General features: G+C 39.5%; 1 protein-coding gene across 3 annotated transcripts in view; it reads left to right on the top strand.

Annotated features, from left to right (window-relative positions):
* sox6 (SRY-box transcription factor 6) overlaps nt 1-18,891 on the top strand; it is a 136,260-nt gene that overhangs the window by 66,671 nt on the left and 50,698 nt on the right. For all 3 annotated transcript variants that reach the window (XM_083918205.1, XM_083918203.1, XM_083918204.1), the window contains exons 6-8: nt 952-1,041; nt 11,786-11,958; nt 13,709-13,777. In XM_083918205.1, coding sequence (XP_083774331.1) covers nt 952-1,041; nt 11,786-11,958; nt 13,709-13,777 — 332 coding nt within the window. The remainder of the gene's footprint in view (nt 1-951; nt 1,042-11,785; nt 11,959-13,708; nt 13,778-18,891) is intronic.

Below are 18,891 nucleotides of genomic sequence, written 5' to 3'. Positions count from 1 at the left end.
TGTGTCATTTTGTTACCAGAAGTGTGTTCAATGTTCCGCTGTTAGATATGTGGTAAAACTATTCATTACGCTGCCCCAGGGCTTTGTGGTAATTATTACTGTATGCTTTGGCTTTGTATTTTTCTACAAATCTACAGAAACATGCTTTTACAAATTCTGTCATCCTCAGGCACTATATGAAACCTGAGGACAGTTTATATAGATATTGACACAGCTATTTAAACATTAGTACATTAACTGTTCTCCCAGAATTGGATTGTACCGGATTGCCTGCTTGTTTAATTACACTCAGCAAGACTGGACACTGCATGTCCTGATCTGGTTCAGGTAGGAGGCAGTTTGTGGAGACAGTGTCTCAAGGTGGAGGGGTGTAGGCATGGTTGTGCTGCTGGTGTTTGATGGGAACAGGCTGACCCCTAAGCAATGCTTGGATGGTGGAGGCCTGGGTCAGCCGGCCCAGTGTGTTCTTTATCAGCTACCCCAGCGACAGCATGGCAGATTGCAGCCATTCCTCCTCTGATTCATTGTCTGCTGGACAAATGTTAATTGTTTTCATCATTGGCAGCTATGTGAACACTCGGACGTAGCCAGTCTCACTCCTTGCCTCCCACTTAATGTGTGTCTCTGCCCTTATGCTAGCCCCACAATGTCTGCTTCCCTCCTCAATCAACCCTTAGCTCATCTCTCTTTTAATGTCATACCATCATATAAAAATGAATAAAAAATAAAATACTTCTTTCATCTGATACAATGACTATCTTTCATTTAAGTAAATAGATTTTGAGTTTTATAACATCCACAAAAATATACAAAATATAAACTATACTGTATTCTATACACAATATCCCATAATAATAATTAAAAATAAATTACACTTTAAACAGGGATTTCCAAGTTGTTGTTTTTTCATTCCAATAACTTTAAGTGTCTTACTTCTTTCTTTTTTTTCAGATTCCTCATGCATGGAGACACTTCTCTCTAAAGACTGGAAAGAGAAGATGGAGAGGCTCAACACCAGTGAACTGCTGGCAGAAGTAAAAGGTATGACCACTTTAAGTTGTTTTAACAAATCCTTCATTCCTATCAGACATACATTATCTCTGTACTTTACAATCTCAGAAACATCCTTGTACTCTGAAATAAAACAAAGGCCTTTGGCTGCCTTCTTTATTCATTTCTATCCGCGCTTATCTTTTGTTGGAATGCCTGGCTCTGTCCAAACTGCTGTCTTCAAAATCGCAGCCCATTTAGACTCATTCTGAGGCTCTCTGTGCATGTCAGCAGTTTATTGTTGTTGTCCCTTCAGACGGCCCTGAGCCTAGCGTCTCTGCTCAGGCACATGCGGTGCGTGCATGCCGCTCTGGTAATTGTTGAACCCAAAGTGTGCTTGATGTAAACAGAGCATGGGTGAGCTGAGAGGAGAGAGGCCGTTAAGAGAGGAGAGAAGATGGTGCGGTGACGCACAGAGTCATCTCCTCGGTGAGCTTGCCTTTGATTGGAATGTCTTGACTCTGACAGTGAACGCCCTGTGCAGCGTATCGAGTACGGCACTGCAAAGCGTAACTCAGCACTCCCCCAATATCTCTGTTTATGACAGGGTGAAGGTGGGCCGAGGATGGGCAGGGCCGTTGCTCAGACCTTAGCACTGACTGTTACTGAGAGCTGGTGTGTTTATACAGCAAAGGAAAGCACAATACCAGCTGGCTGTTAACACTAGGCTGTCACTGACTCCTGTACTCTTCTTCAGTGTTTACCCTCATTATATGATATATTATATTTGACCTTTATCTATATACACTTAAATGTTTATTATTAACATTTCATTAATACTATTCACACATTTATAAAGATACCTTATTCCACTGCTGTGCAGGTTATTTTGCTTAATTGTTTATTTTTTATAAAACATGGGTTACATACATACATAAAAAAAATGTAATTATTGAATTACACTTACAGAGAATTACAGAGGAGAGTAAAATAATAGCTGTTGAATGTTCTAATACGTATATTCACTGGCAGTAACCTTAATGAACTGAAGGATAAATCATTGCAACTAGATTCATTGTACCTGCTCTAGTATACTGTCTGCCACTGTAGATCAAAGTGCACTGGGCAAAATGTTTAAAATTATTTAGCCTTTTGAAAGCTGTTCTGTTAAATTACAGGCAGGGTATTTCTTCTGTTTGATGAATGGGAACGAGAAGGTTACTTGGTGGTCTGTAAACAGGTAGGGAGTCTGATAATAAACACTACGGCCTCTCTCTGTTGATGAGTTATGGAGACAGTCTATACACCACAGTTACCAATATAAACGCGTCTCCTATCACAGCGGCAGCCTTAGATTTTTAATTAGCATGCCATTTCATATGACTGTAGACATTTCAAAGGGATGCTTTGTGCTCCCCCTTACAAATGTCTCTCTCTCTGTTTGATGTCTGCCTGATGTAAATACGGGCAATTAAAAAGAAGCCCAGAGTTGGAGACGCACAAGGTCCGCCTAATTAAAACACAAACAAAGGTACCTAGTAGAAAACACCTTATGATTAAGATCTAAAGTGTTGTGATAAATCAGAGGTTCCATTAATTGTTAGGTTAAAATCGGTACAAAAGACAAACATGCCTGTAGGTTTTAAATGAATGAAAGTAAAGTAGAGAGTAAAGGCTGACATGCAGATAAGACTACAGTACCTACTGGCACAGTGGCCTTGTATGTTCTATGCTGTTGGCTCACCCATTCCCCAACCAATTATACTGAGCACCTTGTGACATTGTTCCATGAAAACCTTGAAAGACAAGTAAATGTGTTATTGCTGAGGCCATCGGTGCAATCTGACTGGTGAGGAAATAATTTAGACTCACTCTTAGAAAACAAATAAAAAATGACAAACAATAGGTGCGACATCATTTGACCCGAGGCTTTCACACACGAAAAGAAAAACATTCTTTGACTGCAGTTGTGTTCAAACATGCCCTGAATACTTTATCCTGCTGAGGTAAACACGCATGTACAGCAAACAAACATAACAAAACAATAGTATCAACAACATCAGAGAGTTGCTTTCAAATATCTGCAAATCCAACCATTTACCTCTAACTATAATAATAGCTTATTGTCATGTGGTTGTTTAGTTACATAATGTGCTGCTTCCAAGGTAAAGACTTTTTTAGATTCTAGAGTCAAGCGCAGTAATCCAGCAGAGGCGGTGTGCTTAAACCAGACATGTAGAATGGTGTTATTAAGGGTTAATGATCTCAAATCTCCATCTGCCTTTTCTTGTATGCTGTTAGGGCTTAGCACTAGCAGGAGCAGGCAAAAAGTAAAGCTTGCGAAGGAGCATTAGTGGCGGATTTCTTTTCACCAGTCAATTCCAGAGCTAACTGTTTGTTTTCATACCTGAGCTTAGCTGTCAATCTGCAGGAAGGATGAAGGAGGGAGATGAAATCTCCTGAACAAAACCACAGAGAAAGAAAGGGAGGCCGCCTGGAAGGGCTCCAAACCACAGAAAGTAGCAGATAATAGGAGGCAAGGTGGAAGGAGGAGTGCAAGAGGTAGAGAGAGAAATATGTGGATACTTAGACTTGACAAATACAATTACATACCTCAAAGACATTTTTATCTATTTTTTAAAATGCAAAGACCCCATTCATCACATGGCATTTTATTATATATATATATATATATATGTGTGTGTGTGTGTGTGTGTGTGTGTGGTGTGTATATATATATATATACATCACATATACATCACATGCATACAAATATAGTACACAGTGTCCTACGGCAGATAAGGTTGCTCTCTGTTGCATGCTTGCTATGTGCAGGGTCTTTGAGCCTCATACTCAACAGAGCTGTTTAAGTTTCCCCGCTGAGTGCCAGTTTCCCGGACCCCCGTTGGGAAAAGCAAAAAAAAAAAAAAAAAAAAAAGCCAAATGCTCAAGCATTTATTCAAACTGAAGGAAAATATGTGGTTACTAAATTGGGACACAAGCTGTATTCATTCTCTTGGAATTTGCAAAAAAAAAATAAAAAAAATAAAAAATAGCTTAACATTGTACACTAGCATTCAAATGGCAGCTTGAATTCTGAAGCAGAAAAATCGGGGCTCTTGCACTGTCACAATCAATTTGAGAATGGTGTCAACATGACAGTTGTCGAGTGCACACAGACAGTCCTGCGGCAGAAAGATAAGTGGAAGCTGTTTAGGAGGAGAACATAGGGCAGGGCAGGGCGGCAGCTGAGACTGATTTGATGCTGGCCCTACCTGTGCTGGCTTTACTCCTGCACAGACAGAAAGGAGTCCACTGTGTGAACACAGACCTTATATTGTTCAGCCATGTGGGTTCGTTTCAAAACATGATTATTCACTTGAAAATGTAACTTCATTCCTAATGGCTTTCCATAAAGTGAGGTTTTGATGCCACAGGAGATGCACAGCACAATATTTGTGAGCACATTTCCCAGTGACATTGACTTATATAGCTCTAGAATCAAGTCGTAAAAGAATTGTGTGTTTTTACAACATACTGTACATAAATATGTATATTATATTTACCCGAACACAAAAACATTCAAACAAAATGGTATCTGTCCAGTTGCTCCAGTCAAAAATGCCTCAGTTAGCATTTTCTCCACAACACTTCAGTCAACTGTTTGCCCTGTGCACTGAGGTGAAATATGAGCCACAGTAAATCATTATTCCTCAGGCCACATTTGCCAGATGAATGTATGAGAGTGTTGGACTGTGTGTTTTTCTCCTCTAATGAATTGAGGAATTTAGCTTGTGGCAATGGAGGTAAAAAAGGCAGTGTGCCCGTGTGTGTGATAGGGATATAGTTCTCTGTTTGTGTTTTGAATTATATTACAGTGGTTTGTCATGGTTTGTTTAACTAATGACTTTTAAAGTTGTATAATACATTTCATGGACACAAGGGTATTACTCCTGTTCTCATTCTAAGAGAAAACCTTTATGGAGCTGAGAAAAACAAAAACACACCTGTCATTTATAAAAGGACACTCCCTAAAATATTCATTAGCTCTCAACAACGCAAATAGTATCCTCAAGAAAAGCTGCTAAGGGGCCACCCTACAGTATGATAATACTAAGGGCCGTCTCAAAAGTGCATGCAAAAATGGCAGAGAAAGGTTTTCAGATTTTTGTCAATAGCTTTCTTACTTTTCAGACACTTCAGATCAACTTTATTTTCACCTCGACCTTCTCCAATTGTATGTACAACCTCCATTTCGTTTTTTTGCACTCTCATTATACTCCGGTTCTTAAAGAAAAATCAGGCATTTAGCCCAAAGAAATTTCAGCATCTTTCTTCCTATGTTAAAACGTCCTACTCTTATTTCCACTATTCATTACCACACAGACCATTACAAGTCACACAGTTTTTTATTGCAGTTTGGATTTTCTTTTGCTTTTCTTTTTCTTTTTGTAATGAAGATCAAATATATTACACAAGGAATAGATCCGACCACACAATCTGAAATGTCAACTAGACATTTCGAACGTGCTCAAATCACCATGACAGCATATCATGCTCATCATTCAAAATATTACTGAAAATCTGATTTCTTTTTTTTCTTTATTTCAAAGTATAACTCAGACAATATCTCGGAAAAGCCATCTAAAAATAATAGGTTGTTTGGATAGCTTATGAACCAGCACATTATTCAATAATTCTCATGAAAAAAAATATACAGAGGGTGTGATATGTGAAAAGGAGAGGAGGATGTTTTTGAGCCATTAGCCTTAGCCATTGTATTTTTACAATTGGTTAGTCTTTTTTTTCCTTCTTTTTTTTACAACGTTTTCTGTTATCGGAACTGTTTGGATAACAACAGCTGTGACAGTGACACACTGCTATCTTAAGCTTAAACTAACTCTACTTTTTTTGGAACTAGTGGTTAAATCTGTCCATGGAAAAAAACTGATTATCTGCAGATATCTTAGTTATAACTAACCTGACTCTGCTGAGAGTTCCCAGATGGATATGCTGAGTAAATCTGAATCAATCCATCTGGGAACTCTCGTTTGGAGATCTTATGAGAAGGAGCGAAAATACTGGTTGCTACCATCTGTCTATCACCAACATATGGAGTAAATCAATCAATCAGATCAATGAAGCGTGTGACGTGCTAACAGCATTGAATCAAAACTCAGAAAGTAAAAAACATGTCGGTAAAGGATATTTGTCTTTTATGTAACGTGAATTTATGGATAAAAGGCACAATTTCAGGTGCCTGGTCCAATGATTGAGCTATTATTCAGTTACGATCTCTACAAAGCTAAAGTTCTACAGGGACTAGTTTTTCACGTTTCCATGGAAACTGAGCTAATACCAGGAAAAGTGATTTTTAGCGCGAATTGCCCCACATTATGAATACATTTTGATTATATATTCTATTATGTTGGTAACTTGTCCGTATAATCACAATATTCCTTCAGTCAGCTGTATACAGCTTAATTTACACACACAAGAGAAGTATAAATGGCAATGGAAAAGTATTTAACACAGATAATGAAGCAGTCTAAAGGATTACGAACAATTGCGATGTAGAGCCAATAAGTAATGACTACAACAGTCCTGACAGCTTTAGGACTGAGCAGATGTTCTCATACACAGTACTTGAATACATATGTTAGTCTCAAATGTCTTTTCTTCCTGTTCAAATATTTCACTTTGTCACTTGTGATCTGGATTAAACCCAGAGAACACACAGGCATTGTTGACACACTTATCCATCAAGGACTAAAAGTCTTTTAAAAGAACTCTTTTGCACAGTCTAAGGAATCAAGTACATTCTTCTTTAATTATCAGCTGCATAGGTAACACCAATGAATACATGTTCTGTGAAAAGAATAAGATTACATCTAACGCTAGCTAATTCACTTTCAAGGTTTTGCAGATAGTAAGCTTTTGCCTTGATCACTGTCTTGCATGCTTTGAGTGCTTTGTATTAGAAACCTTAAAAACTTTTCCATTTTAAGGGCACAAGGGTCAGACTCATCACCATGAAGGCCATGAGTGATGAATAGAAGGAATGGAGACAATCTTTGTTTTTGTGTAATATTTGCTATATGCTGCCTTGCATACATACAATATCCTGCATGGTGCCAGGATCTCAGGTATGTCACACTGTATTATATAGTCAAAGAATTATGTATTCATTTACTGAAAGACCACAAGTAAAGTTTCTAAGATGAGCTATTTTTTTGTCCTCAAAGTGAATTTCAGGGTCACTGGCATTCCCTGTGGAGTAATATGTTCAGGTTGAGCCTCTATCTTAGCTTTCATTAAGTACCTTGTCCAGTGTCATGGGTAGACAGTGAAGTGCTGGAGCTTTTACATTAGCATAATTATACTGAAGAGTGAGGCTTCCTCTATCATCAAAATATTAGTCTCCATCAGTGTTCGGCATGACCAGCAAACCCACAGTAGATGAAGTGTGCTTTTATTAATAACCTCTCCATATGCCAATCATAAGTATGTATTTAAAAACTCTGTAGAGCCATTTACATGATTTTGATTTTGCAAAAGTGTCTTAAAATCACATCTGTTGATACTCAAATATATATGCCCACACATAAAGATAGATATATAGATACTGTAAGGAGCTTATAATACCAGACTAGCATTACCCAGTAAAAAGCTGTTACAAGTTTCAAGCACATACGATTAAGTGGTTTTGAAAAATTTGAGAAAACCTGACATTTTTTTAACAAGATGATGGGCAGTGTGAATTAGCTAATATGTCCGTACAATAAAGGGAAGTAAAGGGATTGAGAATCAGTGTGTCAGTGAATGACATGTGCTTGTGAGTCATTGCTCATGCTTGTTAATAGGGTTTTATTGGCACGATTAACAGCTTTTATATCATAGCAGAGGCAGCAAGCCAGGTAAAACAGCTGTTGCTCATATTGTCTTGGTTGTATGGCACAAGGCGCGTTAACGCCATGTAACTGTTGGAAACACATATGGCCTTGTAGCATTGCTTAACAAGTGCATATGGTAGTTAAAAGCAAAAATAGCTCTTGTTATTCCAGCTTGGTTTTCTGCCCATCTAGATCCCCAGTATGAAATCTTTTTCTCACCAAAGGAAAAAATGTTCCAGTCATGTTCAATATTGCAAAAGTTAATACGGTACAAAGATTGGTTCGTGCTTCATGCTTTTGTTAAAGCAGTGTTGTGGTTTTGAAGAAGGGTCTGCAAGCGGAAAAACCTTTCTATTTTGAACACTAAAGAAGGTGCCAATAGATGTGACTCAATTTGCTCTTTGTGTTTTCCACAGAAAGAATATACAAAGGGTCAGATGACCTAAGAGTTCACCCACGTGCGCATTTACTCAGAGGCATCTACCGTTTATCGATTGGAGCACAACACAACACACATCTGCACACGCACTCATGTCTACATTCATACACACTTTAGGAGAGAGAGAGAGAGCCTCAGCACACAAGGCATTTAAGCTATGTGCGGACTGTGGATACATACTTGTACAATCGGAGCATTTAGACAAGTCTTAATTTCCTTATGATGGGCTTACAGCATATGGAAGCATCCACAATAAGTAAGTGATAGACAGACAAAGAAATTTCAGTCTTCTGGCACTAAAAAACTCAATTCAGATCTGCTCATAATGGCTCAGCTATCCTAACCAAAGGAAGGGAAAAGAATAGGGTGCCTTGTGATTTTCCCCCTTTTCACCCTCACCCTCCCTCGCTTTTCTTCTTTTTTTGTGCCTGAATCTTTTATCTGTGTTATTCACTCGGGACTCTTCAAAGTAACAAGCCTCCTTCTTTTTCCCCGGTACTGGACTTGGAACCCAAATTAGAGACTGCTTGATTAGAGCAGAGAGGAGGGAGCCAAGAGAGAGGGAGATGTGGGTATTGGACAGAACAAATCGCACCCCTACAAAGTGCCTTTTATCCAAAGACCCCAAGGCTCAAATACCCCCATCCCTCCCTAAGCAACCATGGCTCTGCTTGTTTTCCTCTTATCATTTATTTAGTCACCCGTCGTTGATGTTTTCTGCCCTACTTTGTGACGTTTAAAAGAGGCAGGATTCTCAAAAGGTGAATGCTGAATGCGCTAAAACTGAACAACCCATTTTTACGGTCTCCTCCTCTTATGTGTCAATCCAGCATCTCTGAAGTTAACACAGTGGCATGTGAAAAAAACAAACAGGAAAAGCGCCAGCACAGCTTGACCGCTCACTCCTGGGATCCTCTTCCTGTGTCAGGCTGGTATTGTCCTACTGGGCTTCAGTCATCTAACAGGGGGATGTCACAACATGTTAGGTCTGGGCCGACCGCTGGGGTTTATGTAGCGCCAAGGCATCTCTGGGCTGTCTGTCTGCCGTTGGAAGCGCAATGTGAGGAGACATGTTAACGGGCAGACCCCAGCCCCACCACTGTTAAAAGCCATGCAATATGCAGGAAACGGCCTCTTTTGTCAGCGGGCTGGTCAGACACAGACCACGACTCTCCTCTTCTGCACCAGCCAATAAAAGTTTTATCTTCATTTTAAAGCTGATCCATAATTTAAAGCAGGAAGAAAGAGATTTTTACATTAACCAACCAACAAAAAACAAAAAAACGTCAGATTTTCTACTACGCTTTGTACAGTCTCAAAGGTGAAATTCTTCCATATTTTCATATTAAGTTATTCCGTCTTCAGCATTCACCACTAATCTCAATAATTCTTTTTGCTATTTCAGCATCGGACAAGACAAAAAAGACTAAACAAAGTGTTGAATAATTAAGATTAAAATTAGCAAATGGGGAAGGCCCAAATTGCAGTAAAGAGGGCAGTTTATACATACATCAAAACAATGGGCCCTCTGTTAGTATTCTTTTAGTGTCCAGGCAGGACTGAGCTCTCCACACTCACACTATAACATCAGATTGTTCAGTGGACCCTTAGCACCAGTCCCCCTGTGCATTCGTGAATACAAACACAACATATGTGTGCTGTACATTCCAGTTATTCCAGTAATTTGGTGTTTTTCCCCATAATTTTGACACTCCTAAACAGATGACAGATCATCAGAAATGTGTAATTAGACAGGCTGAGAGGGCATCATTGAGTCCAGATGTTTGGTTCCCAACCAAGGTCATCTATGATATGCTGACCTTAAGACGAGCTAGCCATCATCTTCATCTGGATGATGATTTACTTTTTCCTTTCTTTCTGTTTTTTTTTATTTCCTTCTTCAGTCCCTCCCCCTCCTCCCCACCACAGTATTGATAGCTGTGATTCATGTGACAACAACTGATGTATCTTGCTAGTGACCTGTAAAAGTCAGCTCCTTCATGGACACAGCCAAAGGTTAATAAAATTGGTGCTGATTGTATCAATTTTACAGATAAGCCATTCACAACAAGTGTAGTTGGGTGAATAAGAAGTCAATTCAGGCCTTAGAAACTGCACGCAGGCCCAATGAATAGCTGCTTTTAGGTGCTTTTTTTTTTTTTCGTTAGGAGGATAAATGGAGAATTGCAGCTCTCTTCCATTGCAGCAGGCAGCGGAGGCAGAGCGAGGCGAACCGAGGTTCAGACAAGCCTGCCAGTAAATTGCCCTGAATGGGTTCTGGAGGTTGACAAGCCCTATTAAGACAAACGGCTTTCCTCATCGGAGAGATAAAATAAATCAGGTGTTTAGTCAAATTAAAATAGTTTGAGTGGAGAGGGCCCCTGGGAGCTCTCGGAGAAACTCAAGACAGATGTGGCCAGAGACGAGAGGAAGACACCAAGGAAAGAATTCAGCTCCTGCTGGCCCCAAGCCAGACTTCACTGTACGGTTATCTGGATCTCTATGCTTTTATCTTTCTATCTCTCTCTTACTGTCTCTCCCTCTCTCTGTGTCTCCTCTGTCGGTTTTCCCCATCTCTTTTTTTGCATGTTCTCTCGGATCAGCTTGTCACACAGGAGTGCAGTGGGAGGAGAGTGAGTTACTGTTAGGCCTCTCACTGGCAATTATGTTGGCGGTGTAAGTCAATGGTAGGATCACTTAGCATTGATTAGGCGGAGGGAGAGAGCAGTGCAGCGGAGCCGCTCTCTCTATCACACACAGTGCGGACATGTGACTGTAGAGAAAGAAGTAATCCTATTGGTCTGTCATTGCCTTTCTTTCTCGAGTATGCACACAGCAGCTACACAAATAATAATATCAGCGTATTGTTCAATCTTCCCTTTTATGATGATTGTCAAAGTGCATTCAGAGCACATTTGTGTTGTAAATATTGTTCAATGTGTGCAGTTTTGAGGCTAACACTGACTCTAAATACTTTTCTTTATATTCACCCCTGGAAGTCTGACATAGGCTGCAACCTCAGTTTGACAGCTCCCTGCAGCTCTTTGTCTATATGCCGGGAACAATTCCTTCCCTTTCTTCCTTCCTTCTTACATCAAACTCCAGGCTGTGTGTGACTTTAACACTTTCTTGTGAATTCACTTCAGTTGGTTGAAGCCTGTGTGGTTTTCTTTATGCAATATATTGTGTACAATACTATAGCACAATATGATTATCGATGGGTGCAGTATGGTCACTATTCTATATTTAGCAGTGTTTAATGACCAAGGCTTCGTGCAGGCGTTTTTTTTTTCAATTATTATTACAAAAGCCTCCATTCTGGTTATTTTGTCCCTTCTGTGTACTGTTTTAAGTTTTTTTCCCCCCAAGGTATGCATAACACATACTTGTATCTCTGTGTATGACTCTGGCCCTCCACCTTGTGTTTATAATTTCCACTGTTTTGTCTCTCCTCCCTCACCAGGTACTCCAGAGAGCCTGGCAGAAAAGGAACACCAGCTCTCTACGATGATCACCCAGCTGATCAGCCTGCGAGAGCAGCTTCTGGCTGCCCACGACGAACAGAAGAAGCTCGCTGCCTCACAGATGGAGAAACAGAGGCAGCAAATGGAGTTAGCTCGTCAGCAGCAGGAGCAGGTAACTGCTGTTTCCTTTTATCACATTCACAGCATCTCTATTCGTCTCTTTTTGCACCGCAGGTAATAGCATTTTCTCCCCTCACCATATTCCCCATACAATTCAATTTTTTTTTCTCTTTTCTTTCTTTCTTACTTTCGTCCTTACTTTCATCCTTACATTCATTCTTCCTTACTATTTAAAAAGGCATTCCCCTTCCTCCTTTAATGTTGTTAACTCTATTTCCCATTCGGTCTACATAATAAACCCCATTAAATACATTTTTAAAAATTGTCACTTGAGTCCCTATTTCAAATTAAATTTCATGCCTCAAATATGCCAATAAAATCTTACTCCTCAGTAGGAATTTGGAATAATATCAGATTTAAGAGATGTTATATTCTATATTGCCTCAGACATTTTGGCCATGCTCTCTCGCCCACATTTATGCTGCGTGGTAGGAAAAATGTTATTATGACTTGTACTAACAAATGCGAGGGAATGTGCAAATTAAACGTTATATTAAACACGGAAGTCCTCTATATCTTATAAATCGACTCCTATTAGAACAAGCCTGGCATTAGATCTGCAGCACAAATCAGGCCAATGAGCCATATTGTACAAATCAGCAAATTAGCAGAGGCCATGAAGTGTGTTAATGTCTGGGAAGAAATAAGGACACAAACTATCCACACGGGCGACACTTTTATTATCACCAGCCACCCTAATGGCTATGAGTCAATTATCAGAAAGGAGTTCACTCAGAGTTTTCTCAGCACACTCTCAGACCATCCTGTGGTAAATGAAGAGATAGACCATATACCTTCCTTGGAGTGATGCATTTGGTCATAGTACACTAATAATACATTAACAGTATTGATTTATTTTTCAATCAATGATGTTCATTTGCAAACTACGCTCAACTCTGTAGGCTTTGTGGACATTCTAGCATAAATGAACAGTGATATAAGATATTTTATAGTTTGATCTTATTTCAAAATGGAAGAGTATTATTAAAATGGAAGAGAGAGGGAGAGAGAGAGGGTGAGAGAGGGAGCCCGCTGAGAGGCAGAATGTCATCAAGCCATCAAGATACGACACAGTAATGAACTGTTGACACTCGTGAGGAAGCCAGCACAAATTAATCTTGACACATTTGCAGACGGCCGATATCTTACAGTGAACACTTTGTAATTATATTTAAAAATGAAAATTAAATGACACTTTAAACTAGGTTGTCATGCTCAATGAAGTGGGCATGTAGAAAGGGGGACTGCTGGGATTAGAAGGATTGCGGTGTGACTGCTCGTCACTCAGGGGCAGCAGGGACCTCTGTTACCCATACACTGCCTGCACCAGTTATCTCCATCAAAACCACGTTCGTCTGTCCTGTAAATCATTTATTCTCTTTTATCTCTAATTCTGACTGCGCAGTTCAGCACAGTTCATTTCATGTTCGCTTAGAAAATTTGAAAATACGCTTTTTGTCAGATCTTGCAGGACTTTTTTTCTGAAAGAAAAGAAAAGTTTTATTATTCTCGATCATTAATCTGCTACTTTCTCTCTTTTATTATTTTCATATATTCTAATACACTGTAACTGGCCTGGGTACCATGTAAAAGCAGTATCTCTGCAGTTGCACACTGTTCCGACAAATGTTGTCTAAAGAAAAGAGAACAAAAATATCACGTGATTTGAGTTCCTCCTACTCTTCTTTATGTCAGTTTAACCAGGAATCAAAGTTGATTTCCCATCTTTACTTCTGTTTCAGATTGCAAGACAACAGCAGCAGCTTCTGCAGCAGCAGCACAAAATCAACCTCCTCCAGCAACAGATCCAGGTCAGTGAATGTGTTTCTGTTGGCCCTCTAACATTCAGCAGCTTACACCTCTCATGTCTTTCCACTCTGATACTACAACATTTTCTTACTCCTCTATGTAATTGGTGCACCACCGCTGTAACCAGGAGCCACATGTCTGCATATGGTGGCATGGATCAATAAAATTAGACATTAAAGTAAATATCATTGATAACTCCTGTTAGCCTCTCCTTCTCATTGTTTTCTTCCTTTTTTTTTTTTTTTTACATTTCTTGTCTTTTTATCTTTAATTTTTGTGTCACACCAACATTCATCACTCTCATCAAATGTTAATTGCCCGTTGGTAATCGGTAGGGCTTTAAAATATGGAGGAGAATAATTAGCACATCTTAATGAACAAAAAAAAAAGAGAAGGCGGTGGGGGGCAAAAACAGCTAATGAGTCCTGTTGATGGAGAAGAGCCTGGAGGTGGGGGACATGAAAGAGGCTGTTAAATGCCTCTGAAGCAAGTCAGTCCCAGAAGGGCAGCGTATGCTTTCACACAGCACAAGAGCTACTGAAGCTTACATTGTTATTGTTCTGTGCGGCTGATATTGTGCGTTCTTTTCCCTACATTTTTGTGTTTCCCTAGTTTTTGACCTATGCATCATCAAGCCAGACTTTATCTTTCTCATTAGTGTGTGTGTATGTTTGTGTGTGCCTTATTTGTAGTGAAAGACCACCCAGGCTGCTGGACATGGTCAGACAGTACAGAGTTATCCAGGGTTGGTCACTGGCAGTGGTGAAGGCTGCAAGCTTGTGTGAAGCCAACGTTATCCTTCTGGGTGTGCTTAGTGTCAGGCACATCCTTCTCTATCTGCCTCCTCCTCCACTGCTTGTTCTACTTACTGACAACTCCCCAACTCGTCCTTTCATTTTTCATTTTTTTCTCTTTAAACATTTATTTGCAACAAATTATTCCTCAAGCACCTTATAGTATTCCTCATGGGAGAAACTATAAGTTGTTGTTGGCTTTTTTTTTTTGTTTGCTAAATTAGCAGTTTTTTTACTTATAGGGCATGATACACCAAGTGTTCTTATATTATACTTACGTTTGGAAAAGCAAACTTGTTTAAAACATCAGTTACTGTCAGGACATCAAAATACCTCTTCCAAGAGCTCTTAGCAATAGAAAGGCCATACTGTCAACGGGTTCTCGTGAAGCAACACACACTGGGATCTTTCACTCCAACAGTGGACAGTCTATTAGAAAAATAATTCTACAGAAGAGAGGCACAGAGCATGACACTCTGTCTAGAAAACACTCTAAAATGAAGTACCTTATACACTACTGAGGGGCTAGTATTACTCATATCATGGAGGGCTCTTTACTTATGCTCATTGAGCATAAGGGCAGAGCCCTAATGCATCTCACTTTTAAAGGCCCTTGCTTTCATCACAAAGTTAAAGGCAAATGATACCTGAAAATCCCCCTTGATGCATACTTTTGAGAGCGGGTGGGGGGTTGAGTGTGTATGGGAACGTACTTTTAAATATCCATTTCAAACACTTGAACAGAGATACAAGTAAAGTCCTTTCTTGCAAAACCCAGTTAGCAGCTCCTCCAAGAAAAAAAAAAGAAGAGTCATCCACAATTAAAACAAAAGAGTCCCATAGTCAGACCATCTGTCCCGCTGCCCATCAGCCTCTGCTGGCTGCACGATGCAGACAGAACACCATCCGAGAACAAACAGGGATCATTCTCAATACTTGAAATAAGTTTGTGTTCAACATTGTGTTTATCCAACAGCAAATCCTTTAAAGCAGGAGATGTTCTTTCTCCCTAACCTAGTTCCTCCAAATATTCAGTGTGGTGAACCGGTGATGGCCACTCCTCTCCAATTGGAGTAGGAGAGAGAGTAGATAAAAGAGAGTCAGGGGCAAGTTAGTGAAGCATTTTTGCCACTCTGTTTTCATTACTGCTGCCTCTTAAAAATGCCCCGGCCATTTTAATATATAACAGCTTTGACTTAATTAGTTCTGTAAACAAGCCTCCAGCCTGTATGTCACAGACTTTTAGCAAAGTGGTAAGCAGTGTAGGGGGATTGAGTTACGTTGCTATTAGAATGGAGAGCACTAAACTTTATTGGAGACCCCAATGGCCATCAAAGTCCTTCTGTTTTGGCTTTAGGGAGAAAACCAAGAGAGAGCCTAAGCTCAGGTCTCATATTGATGATGTAACTGATCACATCAGTGGACATTGTAAACTGTCCGAACAATAAAAACCATGGGGATTGCAAGAAAGGACTGTTGTTGGCACGCTATAAGTGTTCTTTCAAAGGGTTTTTACATGTTGTTTGAAGGGAATCCGTCAGAAGTATGTAGTTATAGAGGTTTAGTTAGGAGCAAGGCAGCATGCAGTTTCTCTTTTGAATAGCCATCTCTTTTTATCCTTTCCCATCATTCCTACAAGAGAGGGATAGAGATTTCGTCTTTGTCCTTCGGGATTACAATGTCACTTGTTTTAAGATAGCAGATGTTTTGATTGCAGTGTTAGGGGCTTATCAAAAGTTAAAGCTCAAGGCTTTGTGTGTTTTTCCCTCAGCTTGTTTGTATTCCTGCAGTTCATCCTCATCGCTGAAATAGTCTTGGCACTAATTCAATCCCAGGATGAGATTAACTCTTGATTTAGTTGACAATTTGAAAGACCACCAAGACACATGTGACAATTAAACATATATATATTAGCAGAGAACTGGTTTATCTCATAAGTTACTTATCTTTCTCACTCTGTGTGTAGGCCTTGGAAGATTACAAAAAAGAAGAAATAATAATGAGCACACTGTTCTGTTTTTGTCTCAGGAACACTGAGTATTATCAGTATTCTCTTCATTGCTTTCTGTTTTATAATCAAAACCACTTTGACCTGCTCCTAATGGGTGTGCTGGGGCAGCATTTTATAATTGTTTTCAATGAGAGTGAAACAGGGTTTTTTTTACGCTGCATTTGCATTGCTGAGTGCCCTGAACACCTAGAATTGAAAAAAACTTCAACTCGGAAAAACCCTACATCATTTAACTTCACAGCAAAATAACGCTTAGGCTGAGGACAGGTGAGTCTGTGGTTGCCTTGCAAGAATTAAAAAAAGGGCGCAACTGCAAAATGATCTGTCTGATCAGTTTGTTTACATACAAAATCAATAAAAGCACCCGTGCAAACCATGGTTAGACTCTGAAACGCAGAGGCAATAGTGTACAGTACACAGGCACACAGGGACCCACTCATTGATACACACATCAAGAGAATAAATATTCATGGAAAGGTCACAGTGAACTTTATCTTCACAAACAGGCTGGTGAAAACAGGGCTCCCCAGATGAAACGGAGGGATACTTTTAATTCATAACATTTCATTTCATTTTTTTAATCTATTAAGAAAATATCCAAATATCATCACATCTTCATTTGTTATTGGCTGTGGCATTGATGTTCTGACCCTGAGTACACTGTGAGATCCAATATCCGAGAGATAATACATTTCTATGGAGGCCATTGTCTACAATGCTGTTTTCATACTTGTATTTGAAACCTTAAATGATCTGTTCATCAAGCAGGTCTGGTTCGATTTATGTTGCTTTGACCTTTCGTTCTCTTCCTATACATGGCCTAGCTTCATATTCCATCCACACTGTATGTACACACACACACACACACACACACACACACACACACACACACACACACACACACACACACACACACACACACACACACACGCACACACACACACACACACACACACACACACACACACAATCTGTGCCTTTACATCATACCTTTTACCATGTGTCCACAAAGATAGACAAACACACACATAGAAAAGGTGTATCCGTTCTATTTAAAAAGAGAAACCAGAGATTAAAAGAAAAAAAGACCACTATATTGTTCAATGGACACCTAAAAAGGCTTTCTATGTGTCTTTCTTTAGCTAATTTTTATCGGCTTTTTATGCTTTTCATTTTTAGTACAGCTGAAGATTGACAGGAAATAGGGGAGAGAGCGAGAGGGGATGACATGCAGCAAAGGGCCGCAGATAAAGATGAAATTTAATTACACCAGCATTTATCTGCCCTCAATTTAAAGGTGGACAATCTGGCGGTAGATCTTAAGGCATATATTTTAAGATGTGACCAAGGACAATAGATTCACAGACAGACGTTAGGTCTGATAGAACAAAGACCGACAGTAATTCTTCGCAGGTACTTATTTTCCTATAGTGACTATTCTTGTTTTAATAGACAAAATGGTTTTACATGCTGCTGTTTACTTTCAGTTAATATATTTCTAAAGGGGGGAAAAGGGTGTTTTAGTCAGCTGCACATGGATTTCCCATTTCCCTCTGTTACAAAGAAACCAGAGAATTCATAGGGGAAGTTATGTTAAAGTGTATTCAGTGGCTGTAAAGTCTTCCCAGTTAAACAAACACACTGTTTTGTTTTTAAAGATGGCTGTTGCTTTAATTTGCATCAGAAGAAATTAACTTGTAAATTGTGATGGCAAATTATCTATTTATTGCTCCCTCAACAATACCTAGTTGTTTAGGTTCACTGGAAACATCTGTTTTGCAAATCTTTTGTGTGTGATTTTGTGTGCAGCTGTGGTCAGAATTGGTCATGCCTCATATCCAGCTTGACCAGCAGCTATCATCAAGTCATTCAACAGATTTTCAATACAATAATACACCCTGTGGCACTCAAGGACTTTCACATTCTTGCTGTGATGCCATTCAAGTGTGATTCAGCTGTACGCTTCCTATACTCAGTGTGACAGTCTCGTTGCAAAATAAAGCATTTGACAACTAATACTCAGCCCGTATCAGACTAAGTTAACTGTTTCCTCCATCCTCACAAGCCCCACACAGCCTGACGCTTTTACCAGTAGGTTTTGCAGCAGAGACTGTGATACCATTTCTAGAGCTTTAGCAAAGAATTAAAGTTTTCTATATACAGTATTTGCTAGTGCTTAGTACAAAAAAAAAAAAATCTGTCAAATTGTGTTTGGCCTGCATGATAAATTGGCTTTTAGTGTCACTGGTCTGTAATCACTTCTTTGTTGTTATTAAAAGGAATATACATGTTATCCAATCCTATGCAGTAA

This window comes from Echiichthys vipera (genome assembly GCF_963691815.1).
Source record: "Echiichthys vipera genome assembly, chromosome: 1".
Taxonomy (NCBI): domain Eukaryota; kingdom Metazoa; phylum Chordata; class Actinopteri; order Perciformes; family Trachinidae; genus Echiichthys; species Echiichthys vipera.
The sequence above is the reverse complement of the archived record's forward strand: the minus strand, read 5'-3'. Positions and strand labels throughout refer to the sequence as shown.